The 21,247-nt window shown below is 44.3% G+C and overlaps 1 protein-coding gene across 4 annotated transcripts in view; it reads left to right on the forward strand.

The window, feature by feature from the left end:
* The window catches only part of rab11fip5a (RAB11 family interacting protein 5a (class I)), a 67,898-nt gene that overhangs the window by 39,291 nt on the left and 7,360 nt on the right, over positions 1-21,247 (forward strand). For 3 of the 4 annotated variants that reach the window (XM_083792149.1, XM_083792147.1, XM_083792148.1), the window contains exons 2-5: positions 10,773-10,988; positions 12,393-12,685; positions 13,978-14,572; positions 17,998-20,613. In XM_083792149.1, the coding sequence (XP_083648275.1) occupies positions 10,870-10,988; positions 12,393-12,685; positions 13,978-14,572; positions 17,998-20,613 (3,623 nt within the window). In that variant the 5' untranslated portion in view covers positions 10,773-10,869. The remainder of the gene's footprint in view (positions 1-10,772; positions 10,989-12,392; positions 12,686-13,977; positions 14,573-17,997; positions 20,614-21,247) is intronic. The other variant, XM_083792150.1, reaches the window with a different exon arrangement.

A 21,247-nucleotide genomic window follows, 5' to 3' on the forward strand; every position in this document is an offset into this window, starting at 1 on the left:
TATGAGTCCGTTTTACCAATTGGCTATGACTGACTTCCAAAAAAGTCAGGGAAAATATTCCCGGAATTGTGCTACAACACAATTCACTTTAGTATTCCTGATCCCTGGGTTAAGACTGAGAAGTGAAATTTAAACATACATTCCCATATACTGAATAAAAGTTATTGTCTGAAGGGTCAGTCTGTGGTAAGGCCAGGGCTCATCACATCCAGATGTGGAATGTAGTTCCCCTCTGGTCTCCTCCATGCCTGTTCACAGCTTCTGCTAGTGAGGCAGTCTAGAAAGCCAGACACACGCAAGCACAGTGTTGCCAGATGGGAAGTGTTGAATTATCATACCGGAGGCTTAAACTTCTTTTATTTGAAAGAAAACTATTGTACACAGCCAAAAAAGAGAAATCACACTTGTAAATGTGTAATTTCACAAACAATTGCGTAGGGGAATTTGGTAAATCCATACACCTTTTGGTGATATGGCGAAAATGACCAAATTATTTGGACATTTTTGGAATTATTTTTGATCATAGAGGGTAAAATGATCATACAAATACGATAATTATCATACATCTGGCAACACTGAGCACACATTACCCATGTTATTCTACTGTTCCTAGGTATAGATTTATTGTGTATTTATGTACTAAGAGACCAACAGGCATTGGTCCGACACCCTACACAAAACCTAACCTCACAGGAAGCCACAGGTTAGTTTTAACCTGCCACGCATGTCAGGAGCCACGGGTTAGTTGTAACTGGCCACACATGTCGGGAGCGATGGTGTTGTCGGACTAATGCCTGTCGGTCTGTTAGTATGTCTAACCAACATATGCACCCTGACCCAACGAAGACCATCCCCTAACATTGACATTGCAACAGAACATTGGATGACCTTGAGCAAAAAGCATGTTGAAGCCTTGCTGCTTGCTGTTGTGCTGCTTCTGGCTCCATTAACTGTTGATATTTGCACAGTGGGACTTTGCTGCGATGTCAACCCCACCCCACCCTGATGGTCTCCATTCACCTTTAGTTGAATGTCTATCTCAGAGTGAGTGAGATCCCAAGAAACATGAAATTCTCACTAATACAGTACAGGGTTTAAATTACAAAAATAAGTTAACTTCTAACCCAAGTCAAAATGAAACCTAGTCCCCCAGAAACCAATAATGCTCCAGAAACACAGTGTCTTGTCTGCCTGGCAGTGGCTGCAATTTCCCACCCTAGAGCACTTCAGAGAACACTGGAGGAACACCTGAATATGGATAAAGTAGGCTCATAACCTACTGTACCATCTAGCCTTGCCCTGCCTTGAGGGGTGTTTCTGGGGACCCAGTTGCTTCCTCAGTAGATGTACTACTACAGTACTACACTTGAGTTGAAAGTGTTAACCTAAAATAAAGCACCAGCAGCAGTCCCTTGAATTGATCTTGTATATTTTTTGCCCTTCCCTGCATTCCTAAGAGGATCAGAGAGACGGTGGATGATGCAGATGGTATCGTGCTGGGATGGGGCGGAGTGGATTGTTGTGATTTCCTGTTTTTGGGAGATGGGGAAGCAGATATGCGGTTGTGTGCAGACGAGGCTCTGGAATGGGATTGTTTACAAAATAGATGTCTGTGTAGTGTAGACTGTGACTCTGCTTATCTGTTCCAAAGGCTTCTCTCTTAAAAAATCATCTTGTTCCTAAGATGTAATTTTTCAAAAGCATTCTCAAGCTTGTTCTTTTCTTTTTTCATTACCTTTGCCAGTAGTGAGGTAATGTTTTTGCCCCCTGTCTTAGTGTCCATTTGGCCCAAGGAAAAACTAATCAACTTTTCATGCAGATTGCCCAAAGGGGGTGTGGAATGGCAAAACATCTTACCTCACATAAAACATTTAACATAAAACAACACATGGGCCCATGGCTCAGTTAGAAGAACTGATTAACTGCACACATGTATCTTGGAAGTTATAGGCTATTGGTCAAAAGGGGACATGGTGTCAGTCTGCCAGAAGCACCACAACAAACATGTTCTGTATTATTGACCCTTATTTATACTACATAGGTTGACTGAACGTGCGTGCTCTTTTACAAACGTGTTGTCTGTCCCTAACATGCATGTCTCTTTGGTGTGGGAGGAGAACTGAGCACACAGATAAAGCCCTACATGTGATCATCATGGAGAAAATGCAAACTCCACACAGAAAAGCCTCAGTCAGAATTGAAGCGAGATGCGCTCAAGTGGTGGTAACGTTCCTGCCCACCACTGTGGAGTCTATAGGGTTTTTGAATCTGCAATGGTGCATCCGGCTTTGTTGAGTATAATGACCCGTGTTTGGGGGGGGGGGGGGGGGGGGGAGCTGGGTGGGGACGGTGATAATTGAAACTGCACATGTTTGTTGTGCTCAGAAGACATACACTCTAGTTTTTCCTTGTATAGGCTGGTCACTGTTTGTTTCCGTTTTGTACTTGGTAGGTTTGGTTACATTCAGATTTTGTGCCAGTTATTTTTGTGCCACATGACCTATAAGCACAGGTGCACAGAAATATACCTATAACATTTTCTGCATAGTCTGCGAAAAGCAAGACAGTAGCCGTCATGAGAATAGCTTTTTAGAAAATGCCTTTTGTCAGCAGAGGCTGTGTCCCATATGTTTTCCGCTTCTCAACAACACCTCAACCTTTTTAATAAAGCAGGAGAATTTCACTTATCTGTCAGTGTTAACTTTGCAAGTAATCGGGTGCAGTAAAATATAGACCATTTTATTTTTGTGTACTGGGCTACTGGCTAATTTTGGGCAACAGTGAAACATTTCACTGAAGCCGGGGTAGGAGGAAAAAACACTGTTGTCCCTGCCACCACCACCCAGCAGCAGTGCCTCCGGCTTGGCCAGTCGCTCCAGTGAACACAATGGTAGTGTTAGTGGGAAGGAAGACAGCAGGTCCCGCCCCCTGTAACAATAATTTAATCTCAGATCATGTGCACTGTAGTTGTAGTAATTGCAGCCACAATCTTACAGTAGAGCTGTGATTCACACAGACAAGGCTCTTCTGATTTCTAGAATGCCTGTGCATCCTTATCTTTTTGACCTAAAGTGTGTTTGATATTTGATAGATTGCTTAAGTTGTGTGGGACATAAGACCGTACTATTATGGATCTTGCTTCCTATTCCTTCTCAACAAAATAACAAGAACTGAGTGGTTACAGACTAGCTAAATGGTGAGGTCCTACTCCTAAATTATAGTCCCTACTCATGCTGCTACCACACTGCCACAGTGATGTTGTATAATTTAATTTCATCATGTGAATGATTACATTTAGTATAGAATATAAAAGTCCTACACAGTAAAATCCTCAGTGTTAATTTGTAACCAAATTAATCTATAGGTCTATTTGTGGTCAATTACATTCTCATAGTTTTTACTGTGCAGACACACACACACACACACACACACACCCACACCCACACACACACACACACACACACACACACACACACACACACACACACACACACACCCTCACACACACACACACACACACACACACACACACACACACACACACACACACACACACACACACACATACACAATGGTTTTGGAATGTAGACCACACCCTGGCCACAGGGTGTTGTCCTGGCTATGTTAGGAGGAGAGGAAGGAATGATACTATTGTTGGAGCATTGGTGTGAAACTAGAGTCGACACCATAAGCAGCATTTCGTCACTGTCGGGTGGAATCCTTGCATGTCCAAGACCATTCCTTTGTTATTATTAAATAAAACATTTTAAATGGATTGTGACATAAAAATTCTGAGCTTAATTGCACCCACAAAACCTGAAATTTTTACATTGAGTAGATGAATGTTAAAAGGGATTTGCCAGCAGATGTCACTGTATTCATTGTTTTTTTATTCTCATTGCAGCTCAAAAGGCTTCCAAAGCCCAGAGAAAACCCCAGGCCACAGAAAATCCACTGAATGTTCAAGTTCAGGTTGTTTGGTTGTAATTGGTCATAAAACCTCAAATAAAAATAAATAAATAAATACGAAACCTTTAAAATAATCAAAATAGCCGATCTACAAACTCACAACGTGGCGGATTGTGAGCTTATAGGTTTTCACTTTTATACTTTTTTCACTTTTTCACTACTTTTTGCGACACTTGTATGATTAAGTAGGACATTAATTCATGAAAAAACATTGCGGAGATGCAAGGTCTCTGCCCGACAGCAATGATTTCCGAGTGATGTTGATGTTTAATTTTGAGGAGCTGTTTTGACACAATCCTGAGGAGAGGCTTTGTGTAGTTCTCATGTGTGAAATAACTGTCCAAGTCCAAAGGTCACGTGTTTTACCAGAGCCCTTTGTTCCAAAATGGGTCATTCAGTGTGTTTACATCAAGATTGTTTGAACCGCCAGGCCGACGGCAGGCCCAGATATTTAGTTTTCAACCCTGTGGGCCGGTGCCGTGTCATTAGTCCGACGACTCATTGTTGCGTTGGTCCGACTGGCACATTATCCCTAACCCTAAACCTAACCGCAGGCGGAAGCGCATCTACCCGTATAAACCTTGTATTGCTGGTAAATCCAATACCTATGTTAATTTGCACATTACATAAAGATCACACTCATTCTGTGATTTAGCTCTGTTTGGTTTCCTTCTCCCTTGCGCTACTCCACTCTTTCTCATCTACCCCCTCTGTGTCTCTGTCTTAATGGTACAGAAAGTAACTGCAGATGCTCTGAGCCAAGGTGACCGTCTTGCTTCACTGTCTTTTATCTAATAATTTGATTATATGGTTCTGAAGCTGTGATTGTAGAACTTATAACTATGATTTGGTTTTAAGTCAGATATACAGTTCCCTGTGATTAATCTGACCCACACATATCCTTAGCTTAGAAAAAAGAATAACGATTTACTACATTAGCCTGGCACAGTAGCTGTGCAGGTCAGGAATATGGAGGGCCATATCAGATACAGTCAGAACTGTCAAGACATTTAACACTGATTTGGACAGAGTCAAATTTTTATGCATAAAATATGAGGATGGAAAAATTGCGGTGGAGGTGTAACACAAAAAGTCCATCACAGGAACCAAAGTAATGAAACCAGGAAATGGAGCGTGTGTGTGCGCTATAAGTAGCATGTCTCAGTTTCAAATCTGATTATGTGCTACAATATGCCCTCACTCTCTCTCTCTCTCTCTCTCTCTCATCCATAGCCATTTTTCTTTCCATCTGGCACTGCAGTGTGAAGTGTCTCGAGGGGGCTTTCTTTTCAGTCATATTCTTTTGAACAGTCATAACCGTCTCTGAGATTTCCCCATGAGTCATGTTGAGACTTGACTGTTTGACATTATTCTACTTGTTGGCATGAACAAACAAACCATACCATTTCTAAGATTAGTTTTTGTTCCTGCTCAAACCGAAAGCAAAGAAAATCTCTCCTGCATCTCTCCATCCATAAGTTTCTTTCACCCGGGGGTTCCCCAACCCTTCCCTGCCAAGGACCCCCAAATAGCCTCCTATTTTAAAATGGTAAACCTGTGTCCTACACTGACACTGCCGGTACATGATTATTGTAAGATCAAAGGAGTAGTGTGGACACTGTGGCTTCTCAGTGGTGTAGAAATCTGAAGTTCTGCTATTGTAAAACACTTTATTGGAAACCTGGTCTCCCGCATGGGGAAACCAAACATCTACCACTCACCCGAAGGGGAATCCCTTGTTGGCCAAGTCAAGAGAGATCGTAGGATTCTGGTCTTCGGCAGGGCTAGAAACAGAAAGCCTGATTTATACTTGTCGCTCACAGAAAATCATGATTATTTTTAGACTAATGTGAGATGTATTTTGGTATATTTGCTGTGTGTGTGTGTGGAAATATTATAATAGTAGATTGTGATGAGAAGTTAAACAGCAAGATGAATGCTAAAATGTAGTGTTTCATTGCCAGTTTTATTCAGTGTGCACATTGTTGAATCAGATATGAGTATTATTTTACCTCATTATCCTTGCTTGCCAGATCTGATGACAAAAATAGACGCCTCCCAAAGGTATTTTGGGATGTCTGCTGGCATTACTCCCAAAGCTTGTTTGGTGTCCGTTTAGTAGGACAGTCTAACACACACACACGTGCACACGTGCACACACGCACACGCAGTCACACACACATGCAGAGTATTTAATGTGTTCCACACGTGCAGTCGTGCGCACACACACTGCCAGACTATTGTGTAACCTATATGCACAAATGCTTGCACAGGCTCAGATTGACCTTATTTTCATTTACAATTCTGAATATCCGCACTCTGAAAAGCAATGCACTCCCAATTCATTCCTAATTATTCACTCATTGAAAGGTTTTGGAGAGATTTGTATGGTTCTTGTAGCTGTGTGTACAAATTATATAGACTTTGGCCACTTGGAGTCATGGTTTTCTTCTAAGGTTTTAGTTCTGCGTGTGTGTGTGTGTGTGTGTGTGTGTGTGTGCATGTGACACACACACATATCTCAAAAACCGCCTGAGTGATTAAACTTATTCTGTTCATCAGTGTAATTTTGCTTATTACTAATGCAATACAAGATAGATGAGGTAATGTATACCGGTTCAGTTGGTCCACATAAGATGAAACCGGTTTAAGCTTGTACACCAGACATTAAAATTGCATATTATACAATAACAATGTTTGGTGCATGACAGCTGTTCAGCAACCAGACTGACTGAGGAAAGAAATTGTTAATGTGATGCTGCGTGATTTGATGATCCGATTACAGCTCTTTTCTATTTTATTTTTGATGGAAGGAGTGGGAGCAGAACAGGGGTGGCTACTGTCCTTCATTATATTTTGGGCTTCCCCTTTGCAGAGAGTGGTGTAAATGTTCTGAAGTTGTGGCTGTGCTGTGCCAATGACCTTCGCTGCTGTCTTTACAGTCCTTTGTAGCAGTCTCTAGAGTTCTGAGCAGTCAGGTTGCCAAACCACACCTGTGATGCAGCCTGTAAGAATATTCTCAATGACAGAACCATAAACATATCTGATACGCCCCTATACAGTATATAGGCATATATGGAGATCCGGTTGTCCAGAGCCATTTGACCGCTGTGCCCATATACTGCATGGTCATGCACAAATACCGGGACCAGCCAACCTCAAACTTGGCAAGGACTCGAGGGAGTGCGTTGCCCTTCCTCGATATTCGGTTGTCCAGAACCGACTGATTTGAAAAGGGTAGAAAAGACAGACCGATGCAGACAGAGATCTCCATATTTGGTCACAAAAGGGAAACGGACAGACGGGTACTTTGACAAGGCCCTAGATGTGAGGGCCTTGTGGCAGCCCAAACCTCTAATGATTAGGGTACTTTGACAAGGCCCTAGATGTGAGGGCCTTGTGGCGGCCCAAACCTCTAATGATTAGGGTACTTTGACAAGGCCCTAGATGTGAGGGCCTTGTGGCAGCCCAAACCTCTAATGATTAGGGTACTTTGACAAGGCCCTAGATGTGAGGGCCTTGTGGCGGCCCAAACCTCTAAGGATTAGGGTACTTTGACAAGGCCCTAGATGTGAGGGCCTTGTGGCAGCCCAAACCTCTAAGGATTAGGGTACTTTGACAAGGCCCTAGATGTGAGGGCCTTGTGGCAGCCCAAACCTCTAATGATTAGGGTACTTTGACAAGGCCCTAGATGTGAGGGCCTTGTGGCAGCCCAAACCTCTAAGGATTAGGGTACTTTGACAAGGCCCTAGATGTGAGGGCCTTGTGGCGGCCCAAACCTCTAATGATTAGGGTACTTTGACAAGGCCCTAGATGTGAGGGCCTTGTGGTAGCCCAAACCTCTAAGGATTAGGGTACTTTGACAAGGCCCTAGATGTGAGGGCCTTGTGGCGGCCCAAACCTCTAAGGATTAGGGTACTTTGACAAGGCCCTAGATGTGAGGGCCTTGTGGCAGCCCAAACCTCTAATGATTAGGGTACTTTGACAAGGCCCTAGATGTGAGGGCCTTGTGGCGGCCCAAACCTCTAAGGATTAGGGTAGTTTGACAAGGCCCTAGATGTGAGGGCCGCGTGGCAGCCCAAACCTCTAAGGATTAAAGTTCACTTAGAGCGTTGATATTCAGAAGGTACAGTCTCTGTTGCACTTTCTTACGGATACAGTTGGTGTTGAGAGACCATGTGTGAGTTTATACCAAGAAATCTAAAACTGTCAACAATTTCAACAGATAACCTTCTGAAGGTCCTGGGTTCGATTCCCGCTCGGGACGCTGTGGGTGCTGGCGGCGTGTTTCCTCCTCCGCGTCATCAGTGCCCATACCCGAAGGCGGGGTTGGCGAAAGGGCCTTTCTGTGTGGAGTTTGCATGTTCTCCCCGTGTCCCCTAGGGTAGGTACCCTCACAAAAAACATGCAGTAATCTTGGACTTGGACACTCAGGCATGAAGGAAGCATGAGTTCAAGTCCGTTGCTCTCCCCAGGCTGATGGAGGGTGTGTAGAGCCCAGGATCACATTAGATGATTGACACAGGGGTGAAAAATGGGTTACAAAATCGTGGGATAAAATATATATATATTTAAAAAAAAAAGATAACCTTCTGATTCTCTGATTACGAATTCTCAAGTCAACAATGATTTCTTATCGTCATTTAGAGAGAGGTTATCATGGCACCATTATGTTACATCTTCTACTTACCTCTTATAGGCCCTCTCATCACTCTGTTGCTTATTTGTCAAATTATTGTCATCTGCAAGTTGTATGGTACTCTGTCGAATTCGAAGGAAAAGAGGCAGCTGTTTTTCCTTTATTTTGACGATGGGTTCTCAGATTGTGTGTAAGCATACTGTACAGTAGGGGACATTAAGCAGCCCTGAGGTCCTAATGTAGCCATTTGCCATCTGGGGCCTGCCTGTTAAGAAATTAAATGTCAAATTATTACAGATATAGTCGCCCAAAACCAAGACCTCTGAGTTTCAACTCCAGTTTGGATGATAAAGCAGAGCTACAATCAATAAACAACAAGGTATTTTTCTTTTCAATGTGTACTAAAGAAGTATGCAGAGTATGTGAGATAACGTCACATCTACAGATCTTTTGGAGCAGTATGAAAAACAAGACTGACATGAAATGTCATTTACAGCTTGGCTACCAATGTAAAGTAAACAAGTCCATCCATGTCTAAGTGTTTGTTCTAAGCTGTTCCATCTATCACTGATTGACTCGCAATGTATTCCATAGCGAAAATGACGTAGATGACCGTACCGTTTTGTATTTATCTTGGCCTGTCTCATCAGGTCACTTCCGGTTCAGGCGCTGAACAGCACTGCTAGCTGCATTGATTCTTTGAGACACACATGCGGCTATTTCGGGGTTTGCCCAAATCTGCTATTCCTTCGCAAGGTCAAACAACACAGCTTTCACCATTAGAATTTCATTACGTAATGTACACATAACACATTTTATGCTTTTTTTTTTTTTTTTTTTTTTAACTTGAAGCTTTTATTGCACTCCGTAGATCATACCTGGCTTTTGTGTAGCGTAGCGTGTGTGCCATTAGTGAAAATGTCAAATGACATAGTCAGCTCCATAGAAATATAGGAGCAGTTGGATAAGAGCCGTGCTCTGCACCACTTTGAACATGGTTGTTGAAGGAGGTGGAAGCGACTCCTTTAGTGCACTGGTTACCAGACTTTATAGCTCGAGACCCAATAGAGAAATTTGATGTCTGCCCGGCACCCAAGCTATAGATTTGGTTTTAATTCACGAAAAATGTAGCATTTTCTGGCAATGTTGTGTCCTGACCCAGGGTTTGGGAAACAGTGCTTTGTTTCCCTACAAGAAGTCAGGACTTGGCCTTTCAGTTATGAGCCGCCATACCCAGTACCTATCATTGACAGACTACTAAATGGCTGAACAGTTGCCAAAGACCAACCATCTTCTTGTTCCATTTGTTGATGAATCATATAATACATGTTTATTGTTCATTAGGATCCCCATTAGCTTTTACCATGACTAATCTTCCTGCCCATGTCTGACGATTAAAAATGTATGCCTATTGTGTTTCATTGCCTATTATTCCCCAGTGAGCTGTTTTGTATAATCATGATACCGTTATTCACACGCCTGTTATTAGCGTTCTTCTTTTTAGTTTCACTTCACAGAATCTTGTATTCCCTGACGGTGGTTGAGTGTCCCATCGTATCTCTCCTCCAGGTGGTATAAGCTGTCCCATCGTGTCTCTCTTCCAGGTGGTATAAGCTGTCCCATCGTGTCTCTTCTCCAGGTGGTATAAGCTGTCCCATCGTGTCTCTTCTCCAGGTGGTATAAGCTGTCCCATCGTGTCTCTCCTCCAGGTGGTATAAGCTGTCCCATCGTGTCTCTTCTCCAGGTGGTATAAGCTGTCCCATCGTGTCTCTCCTCCAGGTGGTATAAGCTGTCCCATCGTGTCTCTCTTCCAGGTGGTATAAGCTGTCCCATCGTGTCTCTCTTCCAGGTGGTATAAGCTGTCCCATCGTGTCTCTTCTCCAGGTGGTATAAGCTGTCCCATCGTGTCTCTTCTCCAGGTGGTATAAGCTGTCCCATCGTGTCTCTCCTCCAGGTGGTATAAGCTGTCCCATCGTGTCTCTCCTCCAGGTGGTATAAGCTGTCCCATCGTGTCTCTCCTCCAGGTGGTATAAGCTGTCCCATCGTGTCTCTCTTCCAGGTGGTATAAGCTGTCCCATCGTGTCTCTCTTCCAGGTGGTATAAGCTGTCCCATCGTGTCTCTCTTCCAGGTGGTATAAGCTGTCCCATCGTGTCTCTCTTCCAGGTGGTATAAGCTGAACTCAAAAACCGGGAAGAAGGAGAAGGAGCGAGGCGACATCCAGGTCACGGTCACGTTCACCCGCAACAACCTGACGGCCAGCATGTACGACCTGGCCGTGAAGGACAAGAGCACCTCCACCTTCACCAAGTTGAAGGAGCGCATGAAGGGGAAGAAAAGGTCCAGCGAGGAGGACAGCGCTTCGGACATCTTGGCGAACGCGTACGTAAAAAAATTACATTTACTTATGTACAATTCGGAGGTGCTTTTACTTTACTGGAGCATTTCAAAATGTCAGTACTTTTACTTCTACTCCACTACATTTTCGAGGCAAATATTGTAGTTTTACTACACTGTAATTATTTGAAAACTTTAGTTACTTTGTAGATTAAGATTATTATTACAAAACGTACTACATTAACCACTTCAGACCTATATGCATTTCGGCCATTTGAAAATAGCCAGTCTACAAGCTCAGAGTCACAATGCGTCGTGACTATGGATGGGAATTATCGATTAAGTCATTCATTGATAAGTTTTGATAACCTTATCGATCGATTTACCGGTTAATTGATAAGTGCCTTTTTTATGTGAGAATGTTAATTTCCCTCAATGTCTAACATAATAATCTACACTTTGCTGATATACAGAAAGAATACAAAAGGCTTACAGGGTATGCGGTACAGGGCCAGGCAGTGGCCTCTTTGTATGAGGAATAAAATTCAATGAAAAGTGCACTGTCACATCACATGCAAAAGCAGAGACATTTTTGTGGCTACCAAGGTGGGGGGGACCTTTTTTTTACCGGCCCACTGCATGTGCGTTCCTGCACAGGAAACCACCCAATGAGAGAACCACAGCATTTTCTATTAATTAACTGTTACGTTTAATGATTAACAGTTCCCCGCCAAAATACGTAGTCTGCGTTATTTGTCGGGAAGCAAGGCTGCCAAAATGCGTAGCCTACGTTTATTCAGTTGTATAAATGTGTTTGATTCGATCTAGTGGAAAGGCTACTCACATTAGCTTCGGATGGCTAACTGTTAGCTTAGACCCTGGGCTGCGCCATCTGTGATTGTGCACGCACGTGTGTGCACGCGCACGCTTTCAGTTGCTTTAGTCTCCAAATGCCCCTCCCAGGCGGCCTTTCTGGTCAAAAGAACGCTTATTGCTTGGAGCCTGGCGGTCGTAGTAATGGCACTGACCAGTACTGATCATGCTCACTCCAGGCAGACAATAACATCCGGTCGAGAGTCAACACACACCATTAAGCTGACACAACATCCTGTCGCAGTGTTTTGGATCTTCAAAATAAGGGTTGAACGGGGCGATATTCTGGCATGTTATTAATTAATCCCGGCAGAAATTGTACTATTAACATCCCTAGTCGTGACGCATCACGACGCATTGTGACCTTGCGCTACCGAATCTACTATTTTCAAAAGATTTGTGACATTTGAAATGGAACATTCTGTGTAATGAGTACTTTTTGACTTTTACATTTTGATACCAATACTTTTGTACTTTTACTCAAGTCCATTTGCAACAAAGTATTTCTGTATTGCAGTATTGATACTTTTCCTTACTGTAAGTAAAACGTTGCGCATACTTTTTCCACCACTATAGGCACGGCACATTGGTCCGCAAGCGCGACAGGCTGCCGAGCGACGGCGGGGGCGAGGAAGAGTACGAGGACGACGAAGGGGGCGAGGCTAGGCGGAGCAAGATGAGAAGCTACTTCCTGCGGGGGAAGTTAAGGAAGTCGTCGGACACGCGCTCCAGCACGTCGCTGGGCTCCGAGAGCAGCGAGTCGTCCTCCAGGGGGGGCAGTCTCAGCCCAACGGCGGGCATCAGCGTGGTGGTGTCCGACCTCTCCAATTCACCCAGCAACAGCAGCAACCTGACCGATAACAGCCCCGGTGAGAGTCACACACACGATGAAGATCACTTCATTCGGTCGTATACGTACGCATTTCTGTTCATCGAAACCACAAAAGAGAAGAGGTTTAGTTGTGTACAGCAGAATTTTTAATTTCAAATTGTCCCTTGTTAGCCCAGGATGATCTGACCGAATCAATGCGTTATTACTTTAGTTACCAACCATTTTTCTTGCACTCGGCTTTCTAGTGTGTCTGTCCAAATATAATCTCTCAAGAACAGATTCTGAGCTGCGCTACCGAATTGATTGATTGATTGAAATATTTATTAACAGTTTGTAGAATTACAGTACATTTCAAGCACAAACTCAATACAAAGACTGTTAACTGTGAGTGGACGACCCAATTAAGCATTACACTTGTTTACAAGAGGGTCCACCTTGTTCAATTCATCAAAACATTTAGAGGCGTACAAATAGACACTTCTATATAGTCAAAGAACAGAACAGGAATTCATCATAAGAATCTGTCAGCAAGGCCATTCAGAACGTGTATACATTGTTGATAGTGGGAATGAAAACACAGGTGCACCACAGGAAGTGGAGGGCTGAGGGCGGGCCAAACGGGCCAACATCCTGTTATACACATTCTATTGAGGCCTGCCCCCAGAGGCAAACAGCAGAGGGTGCTCCTTTTTTTGCCGATGGGTTCCCAGATTGGTCCAAATATAACATGAAATTGTGGAGTTAGATGCCTAATCTCTGTTTATGGGAAGACTCCTTTCATCAATAGCTATACAAATCAAAAACGTCGCTGCTACACTTTAGGTTTGTGGGTACCATGACAGCGTGAATTTAACATGTTTTTCATAACATTAGGTTAATTTCATACAGACGTGGCTTCAACAGGAACATAAACTATACCATTGTATCACTACTATGTACAGTAGCTCATGAGTCTACCCTGGATGACTATGATATTATGGTTAATAATAAAGTCCTCCTGTCTATGCAGTATGCAGAATATCAAGGGATCTTTACTTCCAGAGCCTCACTGTTGAGCTCTATGGGACAAGCTTGGATAAATAAAGGTTTAATGAATACAAGCTATGTGATGTATGTGATAGAAAATATTATCACCTGATTTAATTAGCCAAAGTCTCTAATTACTATTATCCTGTTTGTCTCCCTCTCTTTCTATCTATCACGCTTTCTCTCTCTCCCTTCCTGTGTATGTCTCTCTCTCTCTCTCCCTTCCTGTGTATGTCTCTCTCCTTTTACTCCATGTCTCTGCCTGTATGTCGTCCATATTGGCCCCCCTCCCTCGTTTCTCAGACCACACGGTAGACACTTCACCCAAGTTGTCCCCCCTCCACCACGGAGGTCACTTCGACGATGATGAGCCCATCGGGGAGATCACCCTCTTCGTGCCCCAGCCCTTCGCCCGCCTCAACGGATGCCACACCCAGTCCACGGAAGAGCCTGGCTCAGGGAAGCCCGTCCTGGGAAATTCTTTGGGCTTGCTGCAGAGGTCCATGCCAATGTCCATGTCGCTGCAGAACCTCGGGCCACCGAAGGCTGAAGAGGAGCTGCCAAAGGGCCCTGCTGGAGACGGCCGGCGCTGGTCCTTCGACAAGGCCGGCGATGAGGAAAAGGCGGCCATCGCTGCGGTCCTGGAACAAAGTGGGTGCCCCAAACTTGGATTCGGGGACTCAGTAGAGAGACTGGGGCAGACGGAGTCTGCCACGAATCCTCCTCCAGCCTCCTCCTTTGGGCCGGGTAAGAAGCAGAGGAGGAATTTGTTCTCTCATGGCAAAAGTGAGTCTTCGGGGACGGGCCAATCCAGGGTTGAGCCCCAACACGCTCCAACGCACACAGAGGAGAAACATCACAAAGGAGGATGGTTTGGATCCAAAGACGGCAAACCCAGGTGAGATTGACCACATGAACATCCCCATGTTCCATGTCCCCCATCCCCATTCTGGGAACAGAATTGTCACTTTGCGAGACGTTGTTTGTAGATCATCTATTTTTGCATTAAATGGCCATAATGCAATGTTGAAAGGGAAAGAGAGCAAGACATTTCTCATTGTGTTTCACAGAATGTGATATTGTGACCTGAAAACCTATAAAGGCTATGTACCTCTGTCACGAAGAGTGCTTCTGGGGTTCACCACATTCAGGAAGTGTCTAACCTTACCAACAAAAGTGTGAAGACAGGAAGAGCGATGGTGTTATTCTGAGAAAGAGCATATAAGTGTTACCTGTGGTCCATTACAGACAAGCCCCTTATAGTTTACGACGTACACTAAACGGATGAATAATATGAAAGAACGATTGCCTTTAGAACAGAGGTTCCCTAACGTTTTAGCTTGAGACCCAATTGTATGTCTCCCCAGGACCCAAAATCAAATTTTCTTAGATTTTAACAAAAGTAATTGCGTCATAGGGAGCAATGCTATATAATACAACTTTCTCATAGGCTTCTGGTTTCTGAGCTTTCTGCTGTTTCTGTAGCTATTTTTTTCTGTAGCGGTATTTCCAGGTTTCTGGGTGGAAAATAAATATTTGAGGCTACTCATTACATATTAGCTAGTAGCTACATGTGTTCGATGTCAGCGACGTGACGTAGGCATATCTAAGATTTTAGTTTGTTTCATTTTGTATTAGGGGGCGTGGTTTCCCTGTTCTTTCATTGCTGATAAGTAGAGAGACGGGCTCCGCCACTTCCGTGGTTTCGTTAGCTTCCACGGTTTCGTTAGCTTCCACGGTTACTGGTTCTTTGTCTCGAAAGGGGGGGGGGGGGGGGGGGGGGGGGGGGGGTGTGTGCCTGCCTGTGTGTGTCCAACACAGCAGTTCTGCCTGGCGAAAGAGCTCATAGTACAGGCGGCGGAAAATCTCCCTTTTCATGGATTTGATTATTTCTGAAATTATTTTCAAAGATGTTTGACATTTGTTTAATTTTATTTTTTAATCTTTTTAAATAATAAACATATTGTAGGGGGGGGGGGGAATTTACTTTAAAAAATGTTGTTTAGGAACCACTGCTTTAGATCATCTGGAGCAGCATGAGGCGGCACAAAGATGATGCCTGTATTTCATCTTCCCACATCATTATTCTCTGCCTCCAATGTGTAATTGCGTGTGACCCGTACTATATTGCCTTATGCTTGTTCTGCCAAACTGGTGGCATGAAAGAATGTGTGTTGATGTGGAGACCTGTATTGTACCAGCAGAGAGCACTGAAATATTTTAAGCATGTAAGATAGTGCTAGCTCAGTGATGGCTCTTAAGGCCTGTCAAAAAATAGTCACTTTCATGCTGAATCTGTGCAAATAAGAAAGTCATTTGATGCATCATTGTAGTTGTCAGAGCTAATGTCTCTGACAACTACTTCCTATAAGAAGAGATAAAAAGTAAAATAATAATACTAGTAAAGATACAGAAAGTTTATCTGAGAAACGGCGCTTTAGTAATGTAGCCGTTTTAGTTTATTTGCATGCATAATGGCAATGAACACAGTGACTGGTCAGTTCACAAATTCTGCTCAAGTAAAATATCTGCAGTAATGGTAACTAATTAGTTTTCACATCTGTGTACCACAGCATGACTGTTAGAAGAAGCAGGAAGGATCTAGTCCTGTCCTAAGTCACTTCCTTCCCCAGCAGTTTCTCTGTCAAGGCTCTGGTTACAGGCCTACAGCAGGTATCTGCAATGCAGATGGGGTGGGGTGCTGCTCCACCAAGGCCTGAGTCCCAGTCCACTTAACTCGATATTATTGATTCAAAGTAGTGTATAATCACAATGATGTGATTGTGAGTTCTTGTGAGGTTGAAATTATGTTTTAATATATCAGGTGTTTATCCTTTTGTGTACATACGTTTTGTATTTGCAAAGGTTTGTCTATAGTTGTTTGTGTCTTTGTGCATGTGTTTTATCTCCACATTTGTTACATTTATTTGAGAAGAAAAATGGAAATGAATAGTGTAATTATAGCTTCACTTCTGTGATCACTTGAACACCCATCATTGTGAGTGGGTTTAAGTTATTGAGTTTGAATAGTGAGTGTATTAGACATTTATCTTTCACTCTTCCTTCACAATTATACTGAGCACAATGCTATTGCACTTTAATTTGTGGTTGTGCATGCGTGCGTGCGTGTGTGTGCGTGTGTGTGTGTGTGTGTGTGATATAAAATTTGCTCTTGTCTTTCTATATTTTGGATGGAAGCGAAATCTTTACGAGACAGATGAGAGCATTCTGATTGCCCCAGGTCAGATATTCTGGACACGAGTACATTGGATCGTATTTCTGACTGCTCTACAACTAGAGATTTTCATAGCCTGCACTCTCATGCTTTTTAAAACCTTGGGAATGGTGCCAAGTTGGCACCAGCATTGCTACGCAGCCACTATGTCCAAGTTGCATCAGCTTTCTCGCTATACAATACAAAACTGACCTCCTAAAACATGAATTGGACACAGCCTCACAGGAATCCTAGATTTGGACACAGTTGGGCTTGCTATATAAATAGTCAAGGAAGGAAGCATTTATGTTTTCAGTGGACCAGGATACTTTTGAGCTGTTTCTATTAGCTGTATCTAAAATACAGCTGTATCTAGGAAAATAGTGATGAGGTCCTGTTTTACTGTGAAAGCCAGTCTTGTTGTTGATAGTACATTATATGTACTAGTCCTTACCCGTTGTGAGATATTTGCCCCCCCCCCCCCCCTTGTGGCAGGGTACTGCGCCCGGGTGCGTTTGTAATTGACTAATAAATTAATTAATAATCATTAATGTGTCAAATCGTTACGCCCTCCATATTCATATGGTCAATGCCTGTGTGAAAAGTGGGAGTGATTGGTGCAGGCAGTAAGGAGTTACGGCACTGTTTCTGACACACAGACACACACTCAGACATTCGGTTAATTATAGTATGATGATGATGATGATAGCACTCATGGAAGGCTTTAGGAACAGTAAAATAAGTAAAAATCAACAAGACTATCTCGCCCAAACTTTACGTTAAGGCAGGATCCAACAGAATACATATTACACTGTAAGCCCAGAATGGCTCAAAAGAATGAATGAATGATTATTCTGATTTGACTCCTATACAGGAATCTAGGATTGTTCCATACTCAAAAGCGTGCCAATGGACAGACTAAGCAAAAATACTTCCAATACTAATTGGAAATAAGAAGAGGGTACAAAACGACTACCATGTATGGCTTGTATGCCTACTAGTCCTGTAATCAAATTAACTTGAATACTGGTTTGACTAAGAAATGAAGACTCAAGTGTTAACAATCCATTCCTCACTAATCAGCAGGATGGTGTGTCTTCCTTTCACAGCCCGGTGGTATCACCTAAGCTAGAGCCCAGCACTGCCCACTACTCCCCCCACCACCCTCACCTCCCATCCCAACCACCCAGTGATCACCCATGGGGTCCCCCTGTACCCCCCATAGATTCCTCTGCTTCTCCGGGTTCCCCCTTCCACCACACTAACCCCTTCTTTCACTCACAAACCTGCCCACCTCCCATGTCCCCAGCCAACCCATTCTTTCCTCTGCCCCAGTGTAACCTTTTCTTTGGGGACGAGCTAGCCAACCAAGCCCTCAGATCTGTGCCTCCACCTCTGCCCTATCTCTCCAGTTCTCGGCCACCGATATCAGAACTCTTCCCAGAGCATGACCCCGCCGTGTGCCATGGCCAAACAAGCCCTGAAGATCCCCTTGCCTTGGACAAACATACGCAACGGCCTCTTCCTCCTGTTCCCACAGAAGAAGAGAAGAGATTTATCGAGGAGTTGTCTAATCCAATCACATCTTCCGGGGCTGCGGAACTAGATGCAGAGTGGGATGCAGACTTTGAATTTTTTACAGCTGGCAGACTGCAGTCCACCGGGAGCCCAACTACACACTGCAAGCCCCATCAGACTTTGCTGAATGGCCTGGATCACCACAGTAACAAAGGAGTGTTATTATTGACCATGGACATGAATGATGCACTACACCCCCAGAATACTTGCACAGAGGCACCAACTGAGGCAACGGAAGTTACTAGTCGGGTAATTAACTCTGACAAAAACACAGATATGTTTGGACACTTCCCCAAAGCTAACACACATGAAAGCTTGGAGGGTCATAATATAATGTCAGCTGCTTCTGCTGATGCCTGTGCTCACTCACCGGAACTGGGTGTTTGTCTTGAAATTATGTCTAACCCTAATGCTAATGCTGCAACCGCCTCTAATGCAAATGACATCCCCTGTCATGACTGTGACCACATACACAGCAACATCCCCTGTCATGACTGTGACCACATACACAGCAACATCCCCTGTCATGACTGTGACCATATACACAGCAACTCATCTCCATGCCCCAGCTCTACCACGAAGCTCAACAAGTCCCCAAACCCCTGTTCTTCAGGTATCGGAAGCTCTGCAGAGGAGGATGTAACCACAAGTCTATCTCTATATTCTGCATCCGAGAATTTTTCAACGTCATCTTCATCTGAGGAGTTCCAGACCATTGATGTTACGTTCCATGAAGAGTGTCCTGAGCAAACCTTGAAAGAAATTCTAGACTGTTCTGGTCAGTTCAAGTCAGATGTCCTGTCTGTCTTATGTGATGATGCATCTCAGTTCATCCAGTTTAAAAATGATCGTGACAAAGAAGTGCAACCAAGTGGCTCTGAGGGGCACAGGCTACCCACCACAATCGTCACAGAGGAGTTGGGGCATGATGAAACATCAAATCTACCTGATATCTTGTGTCCAGACCTGTTGCCAAAAGCGTCAGTCTCTTTGCAATCAGACCATGGAAAGGAGATCATTTGTGACCTCAAAGAACCTCAAGGGGATATGGAAGGTTTTTCTGAGGATACAGATAACTCCACAAAGCCAAATATCCCAAGCATTATTTTTGAAGATCAAAATTCCTTTCACATCATGACCTCCTCCCCCTGTGACAATCCATCCTTGAAGGAATCAACTGTTGCCAGCATTGGCTTAGGAGCACAGAACTTAAACAATGGTTCTCCCAGGAGACCAGACGGGCTTTTCGGGGACTCCAGCTACATCGGGACCTGTCCTGATCCAGGCCAAGGCTTTGAGAACTCTCTACTACACACAGGGGTTTCTGATCAAAGCCACAGCAGCCTCCTCAGCTGCAGCCTGTACATGAGCGCTGACACAGAGCATTATCAAAGCTGCCTAACTCACCACTCCTTGGAGGAAAGCGTGGGCCAGCTAGGGGTTGGAACGCTACCCTCGGCTTACTCAGCAGTATGTGGGGCAGAGGCTTGTGATGAGGTGGGCGAGTTTCAGTCAGTTTCAGTTGCTGACACTCGGCGTATAGCTGCTCTGGGTCTAGAAGTAGAAGATTCTACAAATGAATGCAGTCAATGTGACGATGAAAGCAACCAGACTGAAGGACTGGAGATGCTGAATGCAGAGAAGACGGTAGTGTCTGAGCCAAGTTTCACGATGGAGGAGGACTTTGGTTTTCACATACTTTCTAATGCGATTACGAACTCTCATATAAGCGCTGTGTCCAATGATCATGTTCCGTCAGATTCTTCAGACCCCCCCAAGACCGAATGCACTACACTGCAGCGCTCCCACTCTGAGGGCACCATGAACATTCAATCTGACAGCCTCCACATGCCCTCTTTTGGCAGTGACCCTGGTTTGTCTCTCTACTCCTCCTCTGCCTCTGCCCAGCTTGTCTCTGACCTTCTTTCTCCTCCTTTGCCCGCCTCCTCTTCCTACCTAACTGCAAAAAGTAGCTTCCCCTCAGCTCTCAGCCCTGTCCCGCTCCCCAATGGCTCTGTGAGGTCACCACCCAGCATGGCCCTACAAACCACTGTCCCAGCTCTCTGCACTGCACTGCCAACGACTGACGCGCCACACACAGTTTTGCCGCAGGAGACATGGTGGCAACCGGCCAATCAGGAGAACAGGTGAGGTTGCTTGCGGTGCTGACTGCTCAGGTGTGGAATGTATGGCAGCAAACCTTGTCTTACGCGCTGCTTCCAGCATTTCCTATTTTTCCTCTTATCAGTGCATTCAACCTTCTAGAGGCATTTCCACTTCTCTTCTTCCTCTTCCTCTGCCTCCTCTCCCTCCTCTTCCTCTTCTGTGCCACAGGCTCTCAAGGGATTTATCCTGTTGTGGGGTGACCATCTCTTTGTAACCCTTCTCAGACACACAGACAGGAACTCTCTCACGCACAAAAACAAATGCATCTTGGCGTACACAGACACACATAATTCAGCGCGAACGACACTATCTTGCAGGTGTCTGTGGACGAGAGCCACAGTCCAATTAGCAGTTATTATTTTCCATCGCTCCCACCACAGGTCCCCCCCACCACCCCCATCTCTCTCCCTCCTAACCTCCCCCAGAGTCCAAATAGTGTTCTCACACAACAACAGACCTCCATCTCCATCAGGAACTAGGCATGTACTGTAGATGAAGTGAAAAGGTGTTGCCTGTGTGCCAGATGACATTTTTACCCCTACTTCTCCCTTCTGTCTCACCTCGGCTTAGTTACGCACTTAACATAATCATACATGTTTGCCTGCACAAATGTGT

Source organism: Protomyctophum parallelum, assembly GCF_964188405.1.
Source record: "Protomyctophum parallelum genome assembly, chromosome: 20".
In the NCBI taxonomy this organism is placed as follows: Eukaryota; Metazoa; Chordata; class Actinopteri; order Myctophiformes; family Myctophidae; genus Protomyctophum; species Protomyctophum parallelum.